We start from the raw sequence: 22,495 nt of genomic DNA on the forward strand, positions 1-22,495 counted from the left end.
ACTCAGAAAGCTAGGTAAAGCATGACATGGTAGTCAAGGCCGGCAAGTACATTTAGGTGTTAGGTTGGCAGTGGTGACACTAAGTCTTATCTTATTCTTGGTCCCTGGCACATGAGGAGTTTGATGTGGATGAGCTGGGGGCACATGCCACATGGGTCTTTGCGGAAAGCACCAGGTAATCTGTTCCGCTATGGAGCTGATGTGTGTGAGAGGTGGCTGTTTGGTAGATTAAAAGTATCCAGAAACACTGGTTTTGTAGCAGAGCCTCTATTCTTACAAAAAAATCAAAACTTTAAAAATGAGATTCTGTGATGACTACTTGTACTTTTTAAGGACTTTGTAGGCAACCAAAGGTTTATATATAGATAGGTATTCTGTTCCCCATCTCCAATACCTTGAGAGTTCACACACTGTATCACCATATATATGCTTTTTATTCTGTGAAAAGACAGGCTATCACTACAGTGCAGATGAGTGAGGCCTTTGATGTCATGCAAATGTTACCTCTAGGCTAAACACATACAATACTAAAATTATCACACAGCAAATTAGAGTTTTAAACGCGTTTACCATTTTTATTTCGCTATGCAGAAACATACATTCACCATGGGCTCTGTGATGCAGTAGACAGTGTAATGGAGAATATATCTTTTTGAAGGCTATTTATAACTAAACACTAAATAGTTTAATTACAGTGGAAATTCTGTACAATTTAAGGCTTGGCTCTGAACTAGGTTGTAAATATGGACCAGATTTGGAAATAAACATTTTCCAAGTAAAAGAAGAAAAATCAATTTCAAAATATAAGGAAGAAGAAATGAAGAAAGGAAAAAATAGAAACTCAACAGGTTTTTCTGGAGTGAAATCTTGTAATATTGTAAACTAATAAAAATACAGATTTCTTTCCAAAGTAATGACAATTTACATATTTAGGACTTGTGAGGGAACTTTGGGAAGCTTTCCAGATTGAGTGCGGACCAAAGTGGATGACAAGGAAGAAATCACATTAATATTCTAAAATCAGTGCTACCTTATAATGAGTTAAATTAGATACACAAAGCAGGATTGTAAGCATTAAATATTTCCAGAGGATCAGAGAGTCATTACTGTTTATAGTTGAGGAGTAATAAAACCAGATGAAACAAGTACAAGATTCAAGTTGTTTACTGAATAAACTCGGATATTGGCACATCTAATCTGGGATAAACCTGACACACCGACCTAGACAGCTTCTAGCATTTTAGGGTAGTCTTCATTTATCTGTAAACAAAAGATCTGTCACCTAAGAAATTGCAATTTTCTTTAAACTTTAATAATAAACTATGAAAGGCATGGATTGTTTATGTGCTATATGAGATCACGGTTTATATTGTTGGTTATGAACGTGCAGGTATAGCTGAAAACTTAGACACTTTGTGAAAATTAAAAATGCTGCTCTTTTGTAATTTTATCGTTGCTTCATGCAATATCAGTTTAGTGGTGTTGATTCAGATTGCTTTATTATGGGAAGATCTCTCTGCCAGTGTCTTTATTAATGGTCAAGGTCAGTTCTTCTGGATTGAAAATTTCCACTGGCAGATACAAATCAGTTGGGTCAGAAGAGGGAACTCCATATAGGCTCTGGTTTTCCTAATGGTTTGCATGACTGGATTCCTGTGCAGGTTAAGTTATTCCTGTAGAAAAGAGATTTGCTCAGTTACTCATTTGAAAACATCTGAGAGTTTTCCTTGGATCAAAGTCACAAGAAAAAAATCATGCAGGTTATTCTCTGCTCTTTTTAACAAGATACTGTAAAACACCAGTGTAAGTCACTGACATGCTTTTTCTTAATTACAACATCACCCAAGTGGCTGACGCTCACTGGAGAAAATCATTTTTTGCTTTCTATCTTCCAAATTACATTATGAATTTGCATATGAGCAATTATTATAATATTTTCCTTTAAGAGAAATCTGTTCTTAAACCAATGTTAGAATCTAACTTCTTTCATTCACACATGTAAAGTGTCACACAGCCACATGTGCCGGTAGCTCATTGGTTACATTCAGCATTCAAAGCCACCCGGGGACACTCAGGGCCCCCCCAAGTTCTGCAAGGCAGGTTAGTATGCATAACAAGTTTGTGCACACAGAGAATATGCTGCCTACTTGCAATGCTGGCCAAACAGCAGCTGGAAAGGCATGCGCTTCCTGAAGAAAAGTGGGGCCACAGGACTGCATTTTTGTCTCTTCCTGAGACACAGTGCTACACTGAGGGGGGAAAAAAAAATCGACCCAAAGAATACAGAAAATATAAAACATCAAAACAAAAGTGGGTGCTCAGCTTTCAAATTAAAAAACAAAAAACAAAAACAAAACAAAAGCATAAACAGGCTATAACCAAACACAGTTGAAGGGAAAGCTTATAATGGGATAATGTTGCCATCAAAAAGAGAAAGGGGTGTATTTTATTTCCCTAGTATTTGGGACACACAAATTGTACCTTTCAAAACAAAACTGCCTTAGTTCTGATTAGGCCACATGGCAAGTGAAATCAAATTTGACCTTTCAAATTTGGTTAATGAAAACAGTACAGGGCATGGATAAAAAGGGAACACCGGCGAGGCCACGCAAGCAAAGATCCTGCTTTTCCTTTAACCTCTAGCTGGCAATGTATGCAAAACGTCCACAAGATGGAACCTCCAAATCTGAAACAAACCAGTACCTGCCAACCAATCCTCCATTCTCTTGGTAACCAGCTCTGCAAATGCCAGTGAAAGAAAAAAGGAAAGGGAGGATCAGGTGAAGGATGAGAGGGAAGCACCCCATGCCGCATGCCAGTCGAGGCCAAGCCTAGAGAATCAGCGTCACCTCTTACCTGGGGTCAATCCTCTCCATCTTCTGGCGTGATCTCTGTCTCTTTATGGACCACTACTTTGGTCACTGACATGTCGGGGTGCTGCTCTTTGGCCTCTTTAATTGCCTGAGCCAGCGCCTATCCCCAGGACATCACAGAAAGGCAAAGACAAAAAGGAGGTGGAACATGCATGATCAGTAGCAAGGTGGAGACTTACGAGCTAGATCTATATACACAATTTACAAATGAGGTACAATGATTGCAAAAGGAATCGTATGTCATATATTGAAAAGTTAATTCAGGAAACTGTTTTGATTACACGCTGGACTAGAAGAGCAGCACTGGGAAGAGTAGGGCCAACAAGTGTTTCTCTGTCTCTCTGGCAGGGCATTTACCATCTCACACACACTACCTGATCATGGTCAATGTCCGCATCACCTGTGATGACTATTCGCTTCTCAATTCTCGTCTCCGAAATGCCTCCTTTCACAGTCTGAAAGGTACAGACAAATGTTATGAATTTGCCCACGTGGAGTGACAATCGTTCAATGGAAGAAATGGCAGAAAATGCTGACAGTGTTAAGTAACATCATTCATCCTTCTTTTTCCTAATTTTTCAATTACAGTTGACATACAATATTACCGTATTTTGCTGTGTATAATATGCACTTTTTTTGCCCAAATTTGTGAGGGAAAAATAAGGGTATTATACATGGGTAGTACTAATTCCGTATCTATATAAATGTTTTCAATTCTTTTATTTATGCTTCTGAGTTAAAAGGGTAACTCTAGAAATCAGTAACGATATTTATATGCAAAATAATACCCCAGAATACGATAATCGGTTTTGTTGAACTTAGACGAACTTGCAACAATGAAGAGTTTTTGGCTGTCTATGATGCGTAAATACATAAAATTTCTTGTACCTTGTATCTGTTCTTGTGTTTTGTAATTATTTGTTACATAAAATTTCTTGTACCATAATGTTAAAAGTAAATGCTAAAATTCCTTTATAATGCAAAAAACAAGAACCTAAATGTAAACAAATAAAAATTTGAATTAAAAAATTAAAGCGAAAAGATTTTTTTCCCTGAAAGTCTGGGACAAAAACGTGGGTGTGCATTATACATGGGAGCACATTACACACGGCAAAATATGGTATATTAGTTTCAGGTGTACAGCATAGTGATTAGAGTCCAGAGGTTCTCAGCCTTCCTAATGTCGCGACCCCTTAATACAGTTCCTCATGTTGTGGTGACCCCCAACCATAAAATTATTTTCGTTGCTACTCTATAACGGTAATTTTGCTACTGTTATGAATCGTAGTGTAAATATCTTTTTGTTTTCCGATGGTCTTAGGCAACCCCTGTGAAAGGGTCGTTGGACCCCCAAAGGGGTCGCGACCCACAGGTTGAGAACCGCTGGATTAGACATTTATGTAACTTAAGAAATGATCACCCCAATAAGTCTAGTGCTCACCTGACACCATACATAGTTACTAAAATGTCATTCATTTTTTGAGAATTGAAACAGAATTCTATGGCAGTTATTTTAAATTGCTAATTTCAGAAGTGAGGGTAGAACGGAGTCCTTTGGATATGGCTGGCCAGTGCTTCTGGAACACCTACCATATGCCAACCATTAGAGTTAAGTGTTAAGCAAAGGGTATCAGAATGTATATTCTTAAACAGAAACTAGCACTTGAGGACAAATGCACTATAAATGTAGTAGTTGTGAAAGCTCCAATGCGGCTGACAGTCACACAACTACTTGCTTAAGCAGCCCCACCTGGAAGAAGAAGGCCTTACTTTTATCAGTTCCAGCTCCACTTACTTTGGTGATGTGGGTGGTAGTTGTGGTACTGGTGGTTTCGGATGTGATTGTCTGTGCGCTCATTAGCACACCTGGCTCCAAATCAGCACCAGGATCAACCTAAGCAAGCAAAGGAATAGAAACCACACTCAAATATTTACATTACATCTTCAGATGTTTGCTGTTAGTTTAGGGCATTACAATGATTTAGTTATTTCCTACAATCACTGTGCTGTTCAAGCAGCACCTGGGAGCTACTGCTACGAGTAAAGACAACAAAACACGGCCAGGGTTAAGTGATTACTGAAACTGAGACTTGGGAAATATGAGCAGTGGCTGCTTGAGGTAATGCTTTTCCTTAGCTATGGCTGGACATAGGTTTCTGAGCCTTTTACCACATTTTGAGATTTACGAAGACTTGCTTAAGCCATCAGCTAGTCCATGATCAGTACTAAAATTACAATGATTGCATTACTCCTGGTAGAACCAGTCTGGTTGCTGGGTCCTCTGCGTCTCACAAATTAAAAACCATATAGTTGAGGAAAAACTGATGACTGCTAGTTGGGAGGGGGTGGGGATGAGGGAGAAGGGGAAGGGATGAGACAACATAAATTGGTAACTATAAATATTGCCTCAGGGATAGAAAAGACAGTTTGGGGAATATAATCAATAATGTTGTAAATATTTTTTAGGGGGCCAGACGGTCACATGTCTTGTTAGGGAGACCACTTCATGGACGGTGTAGAGGCCTGACCACTGCACTGTACATCTGAAGCTGCCGTTGAATAGTATTATATGTCAACTATAATTTAATACAAATATAGTCATGGGATGTGGAGTTTAGTGTGGGAATGGAGTCAATGGAATTGTAATAGATATGTATGGGGGGGAGTGGGGTGGCGGATTGGAGGAGAGAGGCTGTCACTTTGTGAGGGGTGAAAAGGATAACTATTGCATTGTTTTGTACACCTGAAACTAATACAAAACCAAAAAACAATAACAAAAACCATGTAGTTATACTTAAAACGCACTAAGCCATTAAAGGGGTAAAACAAAGTGCCAGGGCTCTGGTCTTCAGAGACCATCTCACCTGTGATGATTCATATGTGATGGTTTTGGTTTCTGTGTGAACGACTGGCAGCTCCTTGGTAGAAATGTCTAGCTTCACTCCTCCTGGTGAAACACTGCCTAAACTGATGGTTTCTGTCTTCACAGATGACTGTACCCATGGGAAGTAGGGAGAGTGGCTATTAGAATTTGCACACACATACAGTTTTGGTTTTGGTCCTCCCCGCTTGGTGGATATATAAAAGTGCAGGTTAGTGTGAAATAAATGTTTACATATTCCACGAGGGGTAAGTTGGAGAGTAAGGCACACAACAGATACATGTCCAACAGTATCCCAGAAAGCCATAATGTTTTTATATGGAATGTTCCAGGTAAATGGAAGGCATTTTGAAGGAAATGAACTATTTTTATGTTCCCCTTCCTCCATCTCAGAAACTAATCTTAACTGATTAGAAATCATAAATTAGCTTTTTATTTAATAACTTTATAGAAAGAAGAAACAACTAATAAGACATTAACGACCCCCTCCAAATACTTCAAGAATCTCAATAAAAGAGGATAAGCAATAAAGTTGTGGCATTTAATACCTGTATAAGCATAGTTTGGGTCCTTCTGGATAAGCATATTATCAGAAATAAATTTATCAAATTTTCTAATATCTTGGCTGGACATGCATTCCCCAGCTTTACTGCCAATTACAATAATTACACTAAGAGTGGAAATCATTTCCTGGAATTATACATTATCAAGAATCATTATATATGTTTGCATGTGACCCATCAAATGAAAACCAGCATGGAGATCCATAACTGCCCTGCAAGACTGAGAACAAACTGCACTTGGAAAAAGTAGAAAATTAAACTTAGCTCCATGGTGATGCTTAACAGAATTTCAAGAACTCATGTTATCAGTTTACTTGAGTGTTAAAAGTAACATTAACTATTGGTTACCTCAAAATGAGGTTTCTGTTCCAAAGTTTCAGAACTGTGGATTGCTACACTCTGCTCCTCCTCTGGCTCATGGGAAGCAGTGGCCATTTCTTCCTGTTCGAGTACAGCTTTATCGGCCACTTTCCCTTTCTCCTCTTTATCCCCGTGCGTCAGAACAGAGCCCTCCTTCCCTTTAATGCTAGAAGCATCAGCAGATGCTGCCTGTGCTGCAGAATCCACGTCATCTCCAGCTGCGTACGAAGCATCCCCACTCGCATGCACATTCTTCACATGTCTTTCCTCCACCAACACGGTTTCCTGCACAACCTTCTCAGTGCTAAGTGGCTGGGGGTGCTGGGTTGTTTCGGTCTCTGTTTTGCTGGACCCCGTCTTTGTTTCCGTTTTCTGTGTGGGAAAAGATTCTGGAGTCAGTGTGACTTTCCATTAACCAAAGGTCAAAAAAACAAACAAAAAATCCCCCAAAGATGCCACTCACCAGGATGCCTAAAGCCAGGGTCAAGTGCTTATAACCAGGAGCACTTGCAGAAAATAAATTAGCTTTCATTCCTCCCGCTAGAATCTTTGATGCCTGCCCTCTGCCCCAACACACACATTCAAACTTCGCTAATTTGGGATATCCGCAGAAGAAACAGAATGCAATATAAAATGCAATTAAAAACAAACAGTATTGTAGCACATTCATATTGGTTTTGGCTGCTTTCTTGGACCTAATAGGTGACACAGTATACTTTAAAAAATTAAATGCTATTAACATTTCTCAACATGATTGCCTTTTGAATATCTAAAGTACATTCTTGTAATGGAACTAAAGGCATATGACAGGTATGCCAAACAGGCACAAAGGAAAAGACCTGAAGGCATCTTTGAGGTGTTCAGGGATACGACACTCGGAACACACACACACACACACACACACACACACACACACACACACACACACACAAAGGCATAAAGAAATAAAGAAGAGCAAACAGGCAGAGTCAGGAACATGAAGGATGGAAGCAAAAGGCCACCTGAACCCAGCTTTGAGCAGTAGAAGTAACCCCTCCTATGAATTCTGTTGGTTTTCTTGCAGACTCTAATAAACTGAAGATTTCTGAGCCATCCATGAGCTTTTCACCAGAAGATTGCTTAGTCTGGGTGAACAAAGAAATGGAGAGTCAAGCACAGAGACAGGTACATACGCACGCACATACACATTTGCAGCTGGTTAGACAAAATTGTAGGCGGAGGAGAGAGGGCGGAGGGATGAAGGCATCTACTACACAGACTTTGGAAACGGAAAAGAACGGGAAATAAAATAGCAAATTGAGGTGACCATGAGCTCGTTTGGTAAAGCGGAGAGAGTTATTGGGATTAGGGTGGTGCTGGTTTAAGCAGATCACTTTTTCCCCCTTCATTGCAAGCCACAGCAGCACTATCACATCTCGGGAACGGGGAACTGGAAATAAAACAAAAAGTGTTTTAATGCTCGCTGGACTGTTGGTACTGATTTAACCATGAAAAAAATAGAAAAGCTTGGGTTGCCTGCTCTGAACATAAAGCCAAACAGCAAGAGAAACGTAAAGGTTCAGGGTGGAAGGGCGCTGCCTCAAAAACATCATGCTGAAATCTGAAACGGCGGCCCAAATGAAAGGCACTGGTTACCACGACTTGGGATGCGGTCGACTCGGTAACGTAATGAGCCGTAGCGACGGTGAAGGCCGGCTCCTGGGAGTACCTCCATTCGGACAGGCTCTTCCGTCTGGGCCCAAAGGGTCCCACTTTTAAGGCCTCGCCCTCTGGGGCGTGCTCAGTTTTGCTCAACCGCAAGCTCTCCAGGCCCGTGTGCAGAGCCGCATCCCGTCCCAGCATCTGCGCTTTCTTGAGGTCTTCTTCCTCAGGACTCTGCCGCCGGGACTCTGCTTCCTTGATGGGAGCCAGGGATTCTGACAACCTCTGCTTTGGAGTGTGGGTCTCGGGTCCTCTCTTAGATTTCTCATCTGCGATGGCTTCCAGGACCTCATACTCCATCATGAAAGGGGTCATCTTCACTGACTCCGTTTTCTGAAGCGCTTCAAGAGTGGAGGGTTGCATTCCCTTCTCCCCTTCTTTAGCTTTTCCGGTCATAGTAACGATTTTTCCAGATACAGTATCATAGGATTTTCCTAGAGTGTATATTTTCTGTTTGTTCTCTTCTTTTAATTGTATTTCTTGGGCCAAATCATGAAAGCTCTGCATTTCAATGGCACTAGATCTTAACATGTCAGCAGGGATGTCACCAGCTCTACTGCTCACGGTCACCACCTTGTAAGTCACAATCTTTTTCGAATCACCATCAACTACCTCAGTAGGTATTTTGTCTACAATAACCCAATCCTCTGTGCCCTATATTTGAAATATAAAAGCTAAATTAGAAATTCTGATGGTATCTCATTTCTAAATAAGAATCCTTTAAGAAAATCAGGGTGAGCTACACTGTGGTCTATAATGTTACTGCACAGGGATAGTGCTATTATCTAATAATTATGGCTGTAATCTTTTCTCATCTGAAATTCATAAACTCACTTTCAATTTGGAATACAGTCTGCAAGTAGAGCTGCAATGTCAGATTTTGTTAAATAGGAACAAACTTCTGTGATAAATTTTGCAAGAAATATATTTGCTCTTATGCTAAATGTCTGGTTATTTTATATTGCAAGATTAAATAACATTATTGAAGTGGTTGTACAAGTTATTTAGCTTTACTTTTGTGGACACAGACAGTTTTCCATGTTAAACATAACACTGTACTTCATATCTGTTATTCTCACAAAGAACTTGCCAGCATTCCACATATTTCTGTGAACACCATTTTCCATGTTTGTAAATTATACTTCCTTATATAGGAGATCGAATCCACTATAGCACTTATTATCCAATAAATATTGAGTGTGCCTATGCTGAAGAGACTGTAATGAAATATTCCCCACTGTTGGGACATTGTTGGAGCCTCTTACAGTGGTCTGTACAGTGTTCCAACCTTATTTACAACTGAAGTTCATCATCTCAGTGCTTTCTTTGCTACTTTCCTTTAGTGTTAGTTCCAATAAAGCAGAAGAACTGAAAGTTAGAAAACTTTTGCATTTGGAAGCCTAGAAGGATGTGACCAGGCAGCTGACTAGTCTAACAGGTTACAGAGGGAAGAGAAATCAAACCAGGAGCAGAGGAGCACCTTGGTTTACATTTTAAACTAGAATGTTTTCTACTTTCATTTTTATCACTGATTGTAAACTGACTCTAGAAATATGCATGCCTTAAGAAAGAGGGTTACAGATTCATCTACATGTTGGTGTTGGATTAAATGAAATGAATTGAAAAATAACCTCTAGGGTCGATGGGACAGTTTTCTGGAAAATGATTTGATGAGAGGTAACCACAGAGCCTGCAGAGTCTCCTTCACGCATTTTCTTTATCATACTTGGCTAGTGGGAAAACCAATAAAAGTTCAGAACTTTCAAAATGAATCAAGGTCATCTAAATTAGTATCACTTTATGGGTAAAACAGACAGTAAAAAGTCCCATTAATATTATTAGAAAGTATAATCATAATGCTTCAATGACCACATGCAGATATAACCACCTAGGAGCAAAAACCATAAAGAAATGATGGCTAACTGGTAACTAAATGGTAAGAAAATTCCTTTTTCCCCTCCTCAAAATCTAAGCAAAATGGTATACTTACCTTAGTTTTAAACAAGGTCAATTTTAAAAAGAAAACAAAAACTAGAGACATTTTAATGACACTAAAATTTGAAGAACAATTCCCTTTTGGAAAATTCCTTTATGTTTGTTTTTTACCTGAGACTCAAGGAATGGAGAGCTTCCTTGCTGCAAAAATATAACTTTTTCAGAAATCTCTGTTTCTTCTTTGGTCTGTTTGAATAAATGGGGTTGGGTTGGAGAAGAGGAAGTAGACAGTTTCCAAAAAGGCAAGTTAGGAAAAGAGTTCTTTCGCTGTGCTATACATATAATAGACATTTGTTTTTTTTTTTCTGAAGAAGTAAATTATTATTTATTAATTTGAAAAATAGTCTGAAACCATCTCAAAGTTGAATAGTTGGCCTTTGAATAGTATCAGTCATCTGCACCTAGAGTTGCACCCCAAGGCTTGGATGGAAAATCACAGAAGTCTGATTCAGAGGATGGAGATAATTCTCCCTATCCATAAACAGATGATCCTTGGTGAATGGGGTTTTTTGCTCAATTTGAGGCCCACCTAAGACCCGAATAGGAAAAATAGAGCTGGACCAGAAAGCAGACAGATGCACAAATAGAATCGATTCTAGTAATTCATGGTCGTTATATTCTATAAAGTCACTATGAACAATGAATTAGTGACTGCTGAACCAATGCCCCATAGGGGAAATACAGGGTTAGCTTCCTGGGAGCTTCTGGTCATAGTATTTTCATCAATTGATCAACACATAACCTTGTTTTATATGTGTTTCTGTTTAAAGACCCTTTATTTAATACATATTATTGATCCCTTAACATACAACTCATGGCCAACAACACTAGGACTTATTCTGAATGCAGCTTATCAAACACACGTAGTTTCCCATAAGGTACATCACAGCTTCTTACACTTAGGAACACTGGGCAGCACTTCGGTACTATACCTGGGGGCCATTTTAAACAACAAAATCACCAAGAAAAACACAAAAAAGCAGAAATTTGGCACTAAGTAGGCCATAAAAGGGACAGTTGTTTACAGTATGAGAGCTGAAACAAGAAAGCAGACCACTGCCTGTTCAGCCGGGAAGGTGTGCATTGATCCACTCTATTTTTCACTACTCTGTGCGTGTCTGCAAATGACCGCGAAAACTCTGTTAATACTGATTTTAGGGTTACGATAAATTTCAGCAAGCAGGCAATTTTGCAACTATGGAATCCATGAATAAGGAGGATTGACTGTACTATGCTTATATACCTGTAAAACCAGCCACCTTAAAACAAAACAAAACAAAACAATATTGGTACTGTATAAGTGCTAATGGGTACTGCATTTTAGTTGGGGTTTGGAAACTTAGTACTCAAACTTAGTAGACACAGAATAACCACAGGGGAATATACCCCTAGGCCTAGGTACATCATAAAAGGCTGTCATGAGAAATACTTGTGGACAGAAAATGTACCTGGAACTCTTCACATCCATACATCTACCCTTCTTATACTTGGTGGACCCTGTTACGTGCGTTTATTTTCCAAAGTAAATGAGGATTTGATATTATCTGCTGCTTTGACGCATCCCTGCTGTTCGTCTGCTATTAACTCAAATACCTGAAATTTGAAACCACTGGCAATATAATCCCCATTTTATAGTAAACATACATAATATTCTTAGAGTATGATCACCATTAGTAGTTCGTTATTTATATTTCTAGCTCCTAACTTTCTTCTAATTGTTCATGAATTGGTAGCATTTTATAGAAATAGATTTTCTTTTGAGTTAGCTAACATAGAAAAAACACGGGCAACATTAAAAATCAGAGGTCATTAGATATTTTTTCACAATTTTATCACTGAGAAATGTCACTAAAAATATCCAGCTAAGCTTGGGGTCACTGAATCAAAGTTGTTTCACCCTCTAACATAAACAGTATTACTTTATTTGGGGTGTTGCTTTTAAAAATTAAATAACTTATTTCCTTTTAGAAATAACTGGACTCCTTTCTAAACTGGCCAATTATTGTACTATTTCCTTAATTTAAAGTGGGACATATCAATTAACAGGATATCAAGTTAATAATTTACTTAGAAAAATACCTCCCCTCCAAAATAAAAACCTCTTGGTTATGTGTTTGTAAACAAATATGCTTTGTATATGCCTAGCTGGGAGGATAAATTTACCTTTTGTGCTTTTCACAAAACAAATAATAAAAGCCATAGTTTTAATATAGAAATTGGAAAGAATTTAGAGCACAAGAGCTTTCTGGGTGTTCTTATGGCTTTCTCCAGTGCCCTCCAATGGTTATCAACTTGGGTGTCATCAAGCATTCTGGAGGAGGATTGGAAGAGAGACCTATAGTCTGGAGAAATGAACAGAGCTCTGATTGCCCCAAAAGGACCTCTCTTCCTCTGGGACCTGAAACTCCTTAGAGCTGTTCTTTTGGCGTGCCTCTGATAATCAGGGTTCATCAGCCTTGTTTTTAAGAAGATCTTTACATCCAGCCAAGTCTTTCTACAATTTCCTCTTTTCGTAGTGGCTGTAGAGCACTGAGGTATGGACGGCCTCTGCAGAACAGCTTAGCAGACACTTGAAAGCAGTTACTAAGCCAGTCTTTGGTCTTCTCCAGTCTAAATAACTAAACTGGTTTACATTTCTGCAGAGGAGATGTTTCCATCCTTTAATCGTTTTTAAAAAACCCTTTCTTGGGTTCACTGCAGCTTCTCTGAACTAACACAGAAAAGGCGTTAACATCCAGGGAGAGTTCAGTGTGTTCAAGTATCACCTTGTCAAGTTATTAATAATGTTCTTTGTTTTCATCAATGTCATTCTCTAAGAATCAGAGGATTTAGTAAGTGAAAAACAACTTTTTACGAGTCTAATAGACAAGACTTTTAAAGTCCTTTGTTTATTAGCACCAACCTTTAACTTCTCTAAGCTGCCACCTAAACTTCCATTCAAAGTGTCCGTCACCTACCATTTCCCGTACTAACAGACTGGGAAGAGAGGCTTGGCTTTTTTGGGGGCTCTTTATTTTGTGTTTTTGTAACTTACTCCAGAATCTGCCATATTCAGAGCTAAAATGAACTTCCTTATTTCCAACAGAGATAGTAAACATAGGGTAAGCCAAACTTGACCAATTGCAATGAATTTTATGCAATCATAACTAACGAGTGGTACATTGAATGCAGGGACTTACAATATTTAAATTAATCTGAATGTGAAATTTCTGTCTTTTAAAACTCAATCTGAATGAAACTGGTGTTTAATGGTACGGGAATACTTTGGTTAACAGTACTTTTCATTTAGTCTGCATAAAAAGGCCCTTTTCAAAGTAATTCAAATCGATATATACCTTGTCACTTTTTAGCTGGAACTGGAATTGTCATGAACATAGTGATTGTGGTCACTTTTGATAAATAGCTTCCAAAGGGAGTTTAGAAAATGACCAAAATGAGAATAATTACATTCTTTTCACTACAAGGATTTAAGTATTGCATATACACTACACTGTTTAAAGGTTTCCCTCCCTCCGTAAAGACCTAAGTTTTAATTTTCTTCTGTTCTGTTTCAGCTTCCTAGACAAATATCTCACAATAAAGGAGTCTGGCAAGAAATTAATACGATGTTAGAAAGATGCAGTTTTAAAAAAATGACTTTTTGAAAACGAGGTAAAAGCAAGATGATGTCTAATAGTTGACAGTGGGAGTAGCACCACTGCCATGTGTCGGTCCCACACAATGGGAGGCCCAAAGTAACTACCACCAGCTGAATCCTCACACTCTGGCTGTAATTTAAAGAGAACTTTCCCATATGGAAGACTATCACCTAAAAAGACATTCTGGCGTCACTTTCTCTATTAAAAATCAAAGAAAAACTGGGTATAAATCAGTTAAAATAACTAGCTGTATGTATAAATATCAGTTATAAATAAAAATCAAATACTAATCATACCAGTGAAAGCCTGGTGTAGTATTCCCACAATAAAATATGTCCTAAAATGCTATCAACTTCATATCACCATTCAGTCAAACATTAGACAACCTCTGTAGGCCTCATCTTGCAATTGATGAAACAGTCACGAATCTTCAAGGCATTTCTTAATATAGCAGAAGCACATTCAGAAAAAAAGTCAGTTCTCTAAGACAGTATCTCAATTTCTGCCAGCTGTGAAATCTAGGTTCACGGTTAGAATAAGCCGCTGTGCGCGCCAGTTCCCTGTGGCATCTTGTTCACTCTAAGCACCATCTGATGTGACTGACTCACTCCTTGGCCACCTAATCATTTCACTTGGAAGGTTTTCTTTGGGGCACTGAGTATAACAGCTCAGGTTACACACAGACAAGGGGTGAGATTCTTCACTCGGAAGCTTGCCAAACCCTTTCCCAGCTGCAGACCCTCCCGAGAAGTGAGACTAGTAAACGGAAGACAAACAGAAGACAGCCTCAATACCAACCTCTTCAGGTACAAGCGGTTCGATCATGGGCGCTTCCTCCTGCCTGCTGGCTAGTCGCACTGGGGAGGTAGAAAGCCTCTTCTCCCATTCATTCATAATGGCAGTGTCTGTGGAGGTTTCTAAAAAGGTTCTTTTCAGCTCACTAATATTGGTTTGATGTTTCATGAGGTCATCTTGAGTTTTATCTAGTTCCTATAGTCAGAACATAAAGAATCCAACAGTGAATGTTTTATACTTATTTTCGTTTTGCTCTCTCTCTCTCTTTTTGTTTAAAGTAATGTCAACCTCATTAGTAATCAAAACAGAAGCTTTGATCACGGCTCATGACACTACCACAGTCTGGTGAAAATGTGGTATTTCCAAGGAAAAGAGAGGAAGAAAACCCTAGTTCACGCAAGCATAAAAACCAAGAGTTTTTAATTCACAGGTAACCAGAGAGAATTAAAATAAATATACACATAGGAAAAGAGAGAGGAAGGAAATCAGAGTAAGGTAAGAAGTCATCCCCACTTATCCACAGGTGAGAGCACACAATTCATGCATCATGGTATGAGCCCACAGATATACCATGAAAAGAAAATCAACACACACAACCATGCAGTGGTATATACCAATACCAACCTCTAACATAAGATTACTATGTTTGACATACACATTTTCACCCTTTATTCGCTTAATCAGACTATTCTGAAAAAAGGGGAGAAGAAACGGAAGGTAAGGGTATGGTAGTCATAGGAACGAACACCATCCACCATACTGCACCAACAACACGGTAACCGGCTAAGGAGCATGCTGGGAGACTGGAACGCCATAGGCGAACAATGACTTATCACACACTGGGTTTTGCTATTGTTTTATTTTTAGTTTTCTACCTGTGCCTTGAGCTCTGCATCCTCTTCCTGGTCCGACTGCCAGCGTCAAGAAAGAGTGGGAAATAAAGTCTTACCATGCAAGTGACTCTAAGATTGAAGAACTACAGCCTATAGAAATTTGCTCAAAGGGGGGACTAGTTTGCTGTTGCATATGAATGCCATTTTTTCTTACATATGCAAACCACAACGTTCTCACACACACATTATGAAGCTTAATAAGAAGACAGCAATAAAAGATTCCTTGCTCAGTGGGTCTTTCCCACTTTATCCTGGAGGAGACTTCCAGGTATGATAAGTGCACACACTTGCTTGGGAGATGACGACAAGGGCTTGGTGGGCTGTCCTTAATGAACATTAGAAATGTTTCAGGAAGTGCGGGGAGCCCCATTAAAATTCAAATTCATAAGAATGGCTATGAGGGCCGGCTGAGTGGCACGTTGGTTAAGAGTTGGCTTGGGATGCCAGCTCTGAGCAGCAGGGCCCTGGTTCGGATCCCACATTAGGGCCAGTGACACTGCGCCCTCTATAGCTAAGATGGTGAACAATAGCTCGACCTGGAGCTGGGCTGCCGTGAATCGCCTGCGACAGCATAGGCTGCAGTGAAGCTGCAGTAGGCTGCCATAAGCTACCGTGAGCGGCTGGCAGCCAGCGTGAGCTGCTTGCAGCCAGCGTGAGCAGTTTGCAGCCAGTGTGAGCTGCCAAGAGCTGCTGTGAGCAGCCGTCCAGCGGCCAGTGATCGATCTTCTCACCTGGGAAGAGCACAAGGATAATACCAACATGGGCCAGTGAAGCGATGTCCTCCACAACTAGACTGAAGAACAAAAGGACAGCAACTTGTCTGTTCCCCTCCCCCAATTCCCCAATAAAATTTAAAAACAAAACAAGGGCTATGATTTCCCAATAATGAGAGCTCTCTTGTAGAGTATGAATCCTCACAATAATCCTATGAAGTTAGCTATTATTACCCCCAATTTGTAGACCAGAGAACTGAGGCTCAAAGAATTTAACACAGAGGTTCCACATTTAAAAATTTCTTGGAACCTTCAATTTCTTGAACTCCATACATTTAAAAGCCAATTTGAGAGGGAAGAAGACAGATATCGGGTAAGGAAATTAAAAAAAAATTAGCTACTATCAACATGACTCTCATTTCTTTAAAATGTAGACAGGACAGTTTTTGGGTTTTAGAAAATACAATAAATTCACGTAAAAGCCACTTTATTATCCTTACTTTTCTAATTTTTAGGATCTATTTAACCTTGGACTGGTATCGGAATACCAAAACGAGGTAAGCAGGCCAAGCCACATGTGCATACAGCAATAAAGCTGCTTTCACCCCGTGGCACTCTGAACCAGGGCCTGGGCTTCATGACCCTGTGCTATAGAGGAGGCCCAGAGGAAAACTGATGCCTGAACAAGTGGCTGTAAGCAAATCAGTCTATCTAAGTCTCAGTTTCCTTATCCGTCGAAGTGTTGCAGTGTCCTACCCTGCAACACTGTTATGCTGTCTTCCGAAAGAGAAGTAGGGAAATTTGTTTAAAAAGTGGTAGAGAGTGCACAGATAAGTCTTACACAGTGCTGGAGACATGCTAATTTTTAAGTGTGAAGAGGGTTCACAGCTCTTCATTTTATTTTTAAGCCTCACAATCTACCTATGTTACATGTATCTGTTTGCATGCTTCAGATGTTATACAACAAAATTTTAAACTGCTACATAAACTTGAAGTGTCATTAAAATATTTTTCATCTATAGCACTTACGATTATAGGGAAATTTAATAAAGGTATTAACATGTAACTAATAATCCTTATAAAATCAAGATCCAATTTGTTAAATTTTGGCATAGAAAATTATTAACTTTTAATAAAATTTAATGATTAAATATGAATCTGAAAAATAGTTTTACAGTATTATTTTTAACTTTAAAAATCATTCTTTCCAAGCTTTGAATTGAACCTTGGCATTTCCTAAGGAAGAAATTTAATAAAAATCAATTTTTAAATGTTTTCTGAAGCTATTTTCAATAAAATGTATAGGTACTACTTATAATATTTTTAGTTCTTCCTAAATACCCAACTACAAAATACTGTCAATACTGAATGATGTATCAAACAACCTAAAGTAAAAATTATCACAACGCAGAAAAATAAACTTTGCTAGCACTTTAGGACATAAACATGTTGACTTCTATTACTACAGATAAATAATGTTTTTACAGAAGTTTCAATTAGTAACCGGTAGAGAAGATATGAAAAACGTAAGCCACACACATACACATACATACTGTATCCTAATGTATCCTAAAGATTTAATAAAGGATACACAATAGCATAGTATCTTCCCTATCACTGTTCCACATGATCATATTTTTTTCAATAAAGCACTGTTATTTGTTAATTTTTCTTCCTTAGAGAATTCATCTATAGTATTTTGAGTGACCTATGCTACATCACATCCAGTCTATAAAAATGAGTTAAGTATTATTATTTTAACAAAGTATTATTTGACCATTTGGGAAATAAATACGAGGTATGATCAAAGAATATGGTGAATTAAAAAAAAAAAGAAGTTTATTACAGTAAAAGACACATTGCCATTAATCCCCCTCAAAATACTCCCCCTTGCTTCGAACACACTTATCCCATTGTTCTTGCCACTTTCTGAAGCAGTTCTGGAAGTCCTCTTTCATGAGTGTCTTTAGTTGTGCTGTCACGGATGCCTTGATGTCCTGAATCATTTTGACTTTGGGGAAGAGTCAGAAGTCGCATGGCGCCAGATCCGGTGAATAAGGTGGATGAGGACACACCATAATGTTTCTATTTGACAGAAATGTTGTACCAGAAGTGATGTGCGACACGGAGCATTGTCATGATGGAGGATGATTTCTGGCACACTTTAAAACACACCTTCTCTCAACTGTAGCTCACACCCAACTGACTGCACCAAACAAGTTGAAACTTGTCACACGCTGTTATTAAGGTTTGACATGCCACTTCCCATATTAAAGATCCCTGCCTTTCCAATGGATGGCACTCGGCAGCAGCATTCACCATATTTTGTGATCATAACAGAAAGGGTCTGTGTCACACATTGCTTCTGGTATGGCAATTTCTGTCAAATAAAAACATTACAGTGTGTCCTCATCCACCTTATTCACCGGATCTTGTACGATGCAACTTCTGGCTCTTCCCCAAAGTCAAAATAACCATGAGAGGTAAACGTTTTGAATTGATTCATGACATCAAGGCAGCCACAATAGTGCAACTAAAGATACTCATGAAAGAGGACTTCCAGAACTGCTTCAGAAAGTGGCAAGAACGATGGGATAAGTGTGTCTGAATTGAAGGGGAGTATTTTGAGGAGGATTAATGGCAATATGTCTTTTACTGTAATAAATTTTTTTAAACATTCACCATAGTTGTTTTTTTTCTAGATTTTTTTATCAGCTAATTAGGGAAGGGGAATTTGTGAAGTGTTTTTCCAGGACTCATCATCTCCAAGTCAAGTTGTTGTCCTTCAATCTTAGTTGTGGAGGGCGCAAGCTCAGCTCCAAGTCCAGTTGCCGGGGAGCGCAGCCCACCATCCCATGTGGGAGTTGAACCGGCAACCTTGTTGGTAAGAGCACACGCTCTCACCAGCTGAATGGCTGTTCAGCTCAAGGTGCCGTGTTCCATCTTAGCTGTGGCGGGGTACAGCCCCCCCATCCCATGCAGAAGTTGAACCGGCAACCTTGTACAGCTGAGCCATCCTGCCACCTGCTGGCAGCTCAGCAGCAGCTCAGCTCGGGCGCAGCTCACTGGCCCATGTGGGACTCGAACTAGTGACTCCTGCTACTCAGAGCTCCCGCTCTAACCAACTGAGCCACCCAGCCAGCCCCCATCTGTAGTTTTTTATCACACCTAGTATATACCCTATCCAGTCAATAAGCTAATTAAATTAATTTGATGCTCCTCCCCACTTATCATGGCTATCATACATAAACAGCCTCTCATTTGGGAGGGAGTAATACATTAAAAAAAAAGTACTATCAGTTTAACCAAATGTGATCCTAAAACTGACAGAGTCAGCATCACCTGGGAACTCGTTAGGAATGAAAGTCTCCATTCCCACCCCAGACTTTCTTCTAAATGAGGAACATTAAGATGGGGCCCTCCGGAGGGTTCTGATGCAGGCCGCTAGTCTCAGCAATAGAACATATTTAACTCTTACTGTTCAAGTTAGAATTTAACCAACTCTAAAAGCTAACATGCAAAGTTTCACTCTGAAAGGGAATTTGCAAAGTTCCTAAATGCAGAGACCCCCCTCCCCACCCCACCCCATCGTCCCCACACAGCGTTTTCATCAGGCAACAACCATCCACCCTCAGTTATTATACCAACCTCAGTGGCGGTGGTTTCCCCATCAGCCGCAGTGTCTGTGCGCTCACTGTCGGTCTATTGACCACAGAAGTGATCGGGTTCCAGGAGGAAGGCAGGAATAGAAAGCAAACCCATCTGGTTAAACACGGTACGGCACAGGCCAGACAGTTCATTCTCTTTCTCTGTGTTCTGAATCATACTACCTTCCCACAAAAATGCAGGTTCAAGCAAAAGCAGAAGAAATGCCAGAGCTAGGTTTCATCAGCAGAGCCACTCAGAGGAAGACCAGAGACACAGAGCCTGTGAGAACCACAGGAACTGCATTAGCCAAGCTGACCCGTCTGGTTTCATGTCTCGGGAAAACCAATTTGTCATTCTTTCTCCCCCTTTTAACTAAAACCCGAGAAAAATCTCCTAAAAATGTTTAATGCAAATAAAATTGATATTTATATATGTTTTTTATTCTAGTAATATTTCACATTTTTGAAAGGTAAATTAAAATGTAACTTTAAATAAAAAGCTACTATAACAGTCACTGCACTTTCAGCCCCTCATTTATACCATTTTGATAATTTATATCCATTTATGACCATCAGGCTGTCTGCATTACCTATTAATTTTAAAAAGCACATGCCAGTGACTCACAGGCATGTTTTATATGTGAAAAATGTAACTCAATTTTCAAGTAGCATTGCTAACTAGATATTTTTTAAGATGTGTTACATTTGCCCCACCCTCCAATATAAAGAGGTATATCAAAGTATGTATTTAAACATTTTGTTCCAATAAAACCATTCAAATGAAGCAAATAATAATAACTATAAAAAAATAAGAGAGAGAGAGAGAAAGAGACATCTACTTGGAAACAAATAAAACAAAGCACAGCATTTGACAGAGCCTAGCTTTTCAGGGGAGAATTACAGGATAATAATTTCAGGACTGGTTTTTAATCTGATTCAGAGGTTTATGATTTAAAACAAAAACTATTTTCTCTGGAGTAGAGAGCTATAGCCATTGAAACTGGGACATCTAAATACCCTAAATTCCTTCCACAAATATCAACTAAGCATTACTAAAATTTTCTTCAGCAAAGATATGTGATTAATATTTTGAAAACAAAAAGTCAAAACTGGGGGCTCTAAGGTTGTGAATCTGCCTCTTAAAATAATCTCTCATTCCCCAGAACAAAGAATGTTAAGACGGGAAGAGAGGGACAGTGTTATTTATGCTCATGTAACTCTGGCTAGGTTGATTTCTTGGCATTATCCCCAATTTTTATTTTATATATTCCTAAAAGAAAAGGAGTCAGAATTCAGGCAATGGTGTACCTGAGATCACAATTCTGGCCACTTGTTACCGTGTCTATGTGGAAAATAATTTTCAGTAGGATGGTAAAGAGAGCATATTGATACGTTTTCATAACCTGACCATCTTGGCAACAACTCGGGGGGGAGGGGCTATTAATTTTCTTGGGTGATCATTGCTATGGCATTAGCATGGCTTTACCAACTGACAGTCTAGGGAAAGGCAAGTTTGAATTAGGAAAAGAGAGGTTATTGTTCAAGTGTACAGAATAATAAAAAATCTTAAGCCTTCAAGAACAAATAAGAATAATTTGTGTTCAGTGTGCGGCTAACTAGTGTGTCAAAGGTTTCAAAAGTTCTTGATAATGTTTCTCCTCCTATATAAATTATTTCCCAATGGCTTTAAAATTTATGTCAGTAACTTTCCAAGCATCTTAGTTTTAGATTATAGTGGTGGTGCAGAGTGAGGGTCTGACATCAAACTGACATGAGCTCAAATCTTTGCTAGTTAAGTCTGTGACACACTAGGCAAGTTTCATATTTTAACCCCAACTTCCTTCTAGTAAATGGGGAAAATAGCCCTACTGTATCAGGTAATAGATACTATATGATTTTACAATGTCTGACATATACAGAGCTAAAAATGCCTATAATAATTGTAATATATTGATATTAATACATTGCATAATTATTACTACTATTTTCCCCAGCTACACACAAACAAATAATAGGTTAGGCCATATCTAAATGTCCTAAATTCCTACTTAGCATCTAGTCAGTCAGACACGCAAAAACATAGTGCCTGGTCAATAAATATTTAATAAATGAAGTAATAAAGGTTGAATAAAGCAACTTTTATAACAATTGTTATTTACATAATATAGTATGACTAAACAAAACTGAAAAATATATAGCACGTCATGAACTATCATATAAAATACTATGTTAACACAATTTAAAATGTTAAAATCAAGTGATCAATATTTTCCTCCATATCTGAATCCATCTTTTTTTTTTCTGCATTATAAAAAAGTTCCTCAGAAACTCATATGTAATTACATTCTATGGTATGGTGAGCTAAATTCATCTCGTAGATAATTTGATATTCTGTCCCTTCTTATTTGACCATTCTGAAAATATAAAAGAAAAAAA

General features: G+C 38.8%; 1 protein-coding gene across 1 annotated transcript in view; it reads right to left on the minus strand.

The window, feature by feature from the left end:
• Window positions 1-548: 548 nt before the first annotated feature.
• Window positions 549-22,495, minus strand: part of EPB41L3 (erythrocyte membrane protein band 4.1 like 3) — a 100,071-nt gene continuing 78,124 nt past the window's right edge. The window contains exons 14-23 of the mRNA XM_019664703.1: window positions 20,061-20,114; window positions 15,682-15,717; window positions 14,810-15,001; window positions 7,679-7,801; window positions 6,666-7,049; window positions 5,738-5,866; window positions 4,669-4,767; window positions 3,248-3,328; window positions 2,857-2,973; window positions 549-1,673 (exon numbers count right to left, since the gene is read on the minus strand). Of these exons, the coding sequence (XP_019520248.1) occupies window positions 2,863-2,973; window positions 3,248-3,328; window positions 4,669-4,767; window positions 5,738-5,866; window positions 6,666-7,049; window positions 7,679-7,801; window positions 14,810-15,001; window positions 15,682-15,717; window positions 20,061-20,114 (1,209 nt within the window). The 3' untranslated portion in view covers window positions 549-1,673; window positions 2,857-2,862. The remainder of the gene's footprint in view (window positions 1,674-2,856; window positions 2,974-3,247; window positions 3,329-4,668; window positions 4,768-5,737; window positions 5,867-6,665; window positions 7,050-7,678; window positions 7,802-14,809; window positions 15,002-15,681; window positions 15,718-20,060; window positions 20,115-22,495) is intronic.

This window comes from Hipposideros armiger, unplaced genomic scaffold (assembly GCF_001890085.2).
Source record: "Hipposideros armiger isolate ML-2016 unplaced genomic scaffold, ASM189008v1 scaffold_428, whole genome shotgun sequence".
Taxonomy (NCBI): Eukaryota; Metazoa; Chordata; class Mammalia; order Chiroptera; family Hipposideridae; genus Hipposideros; species Hipposideros armiger.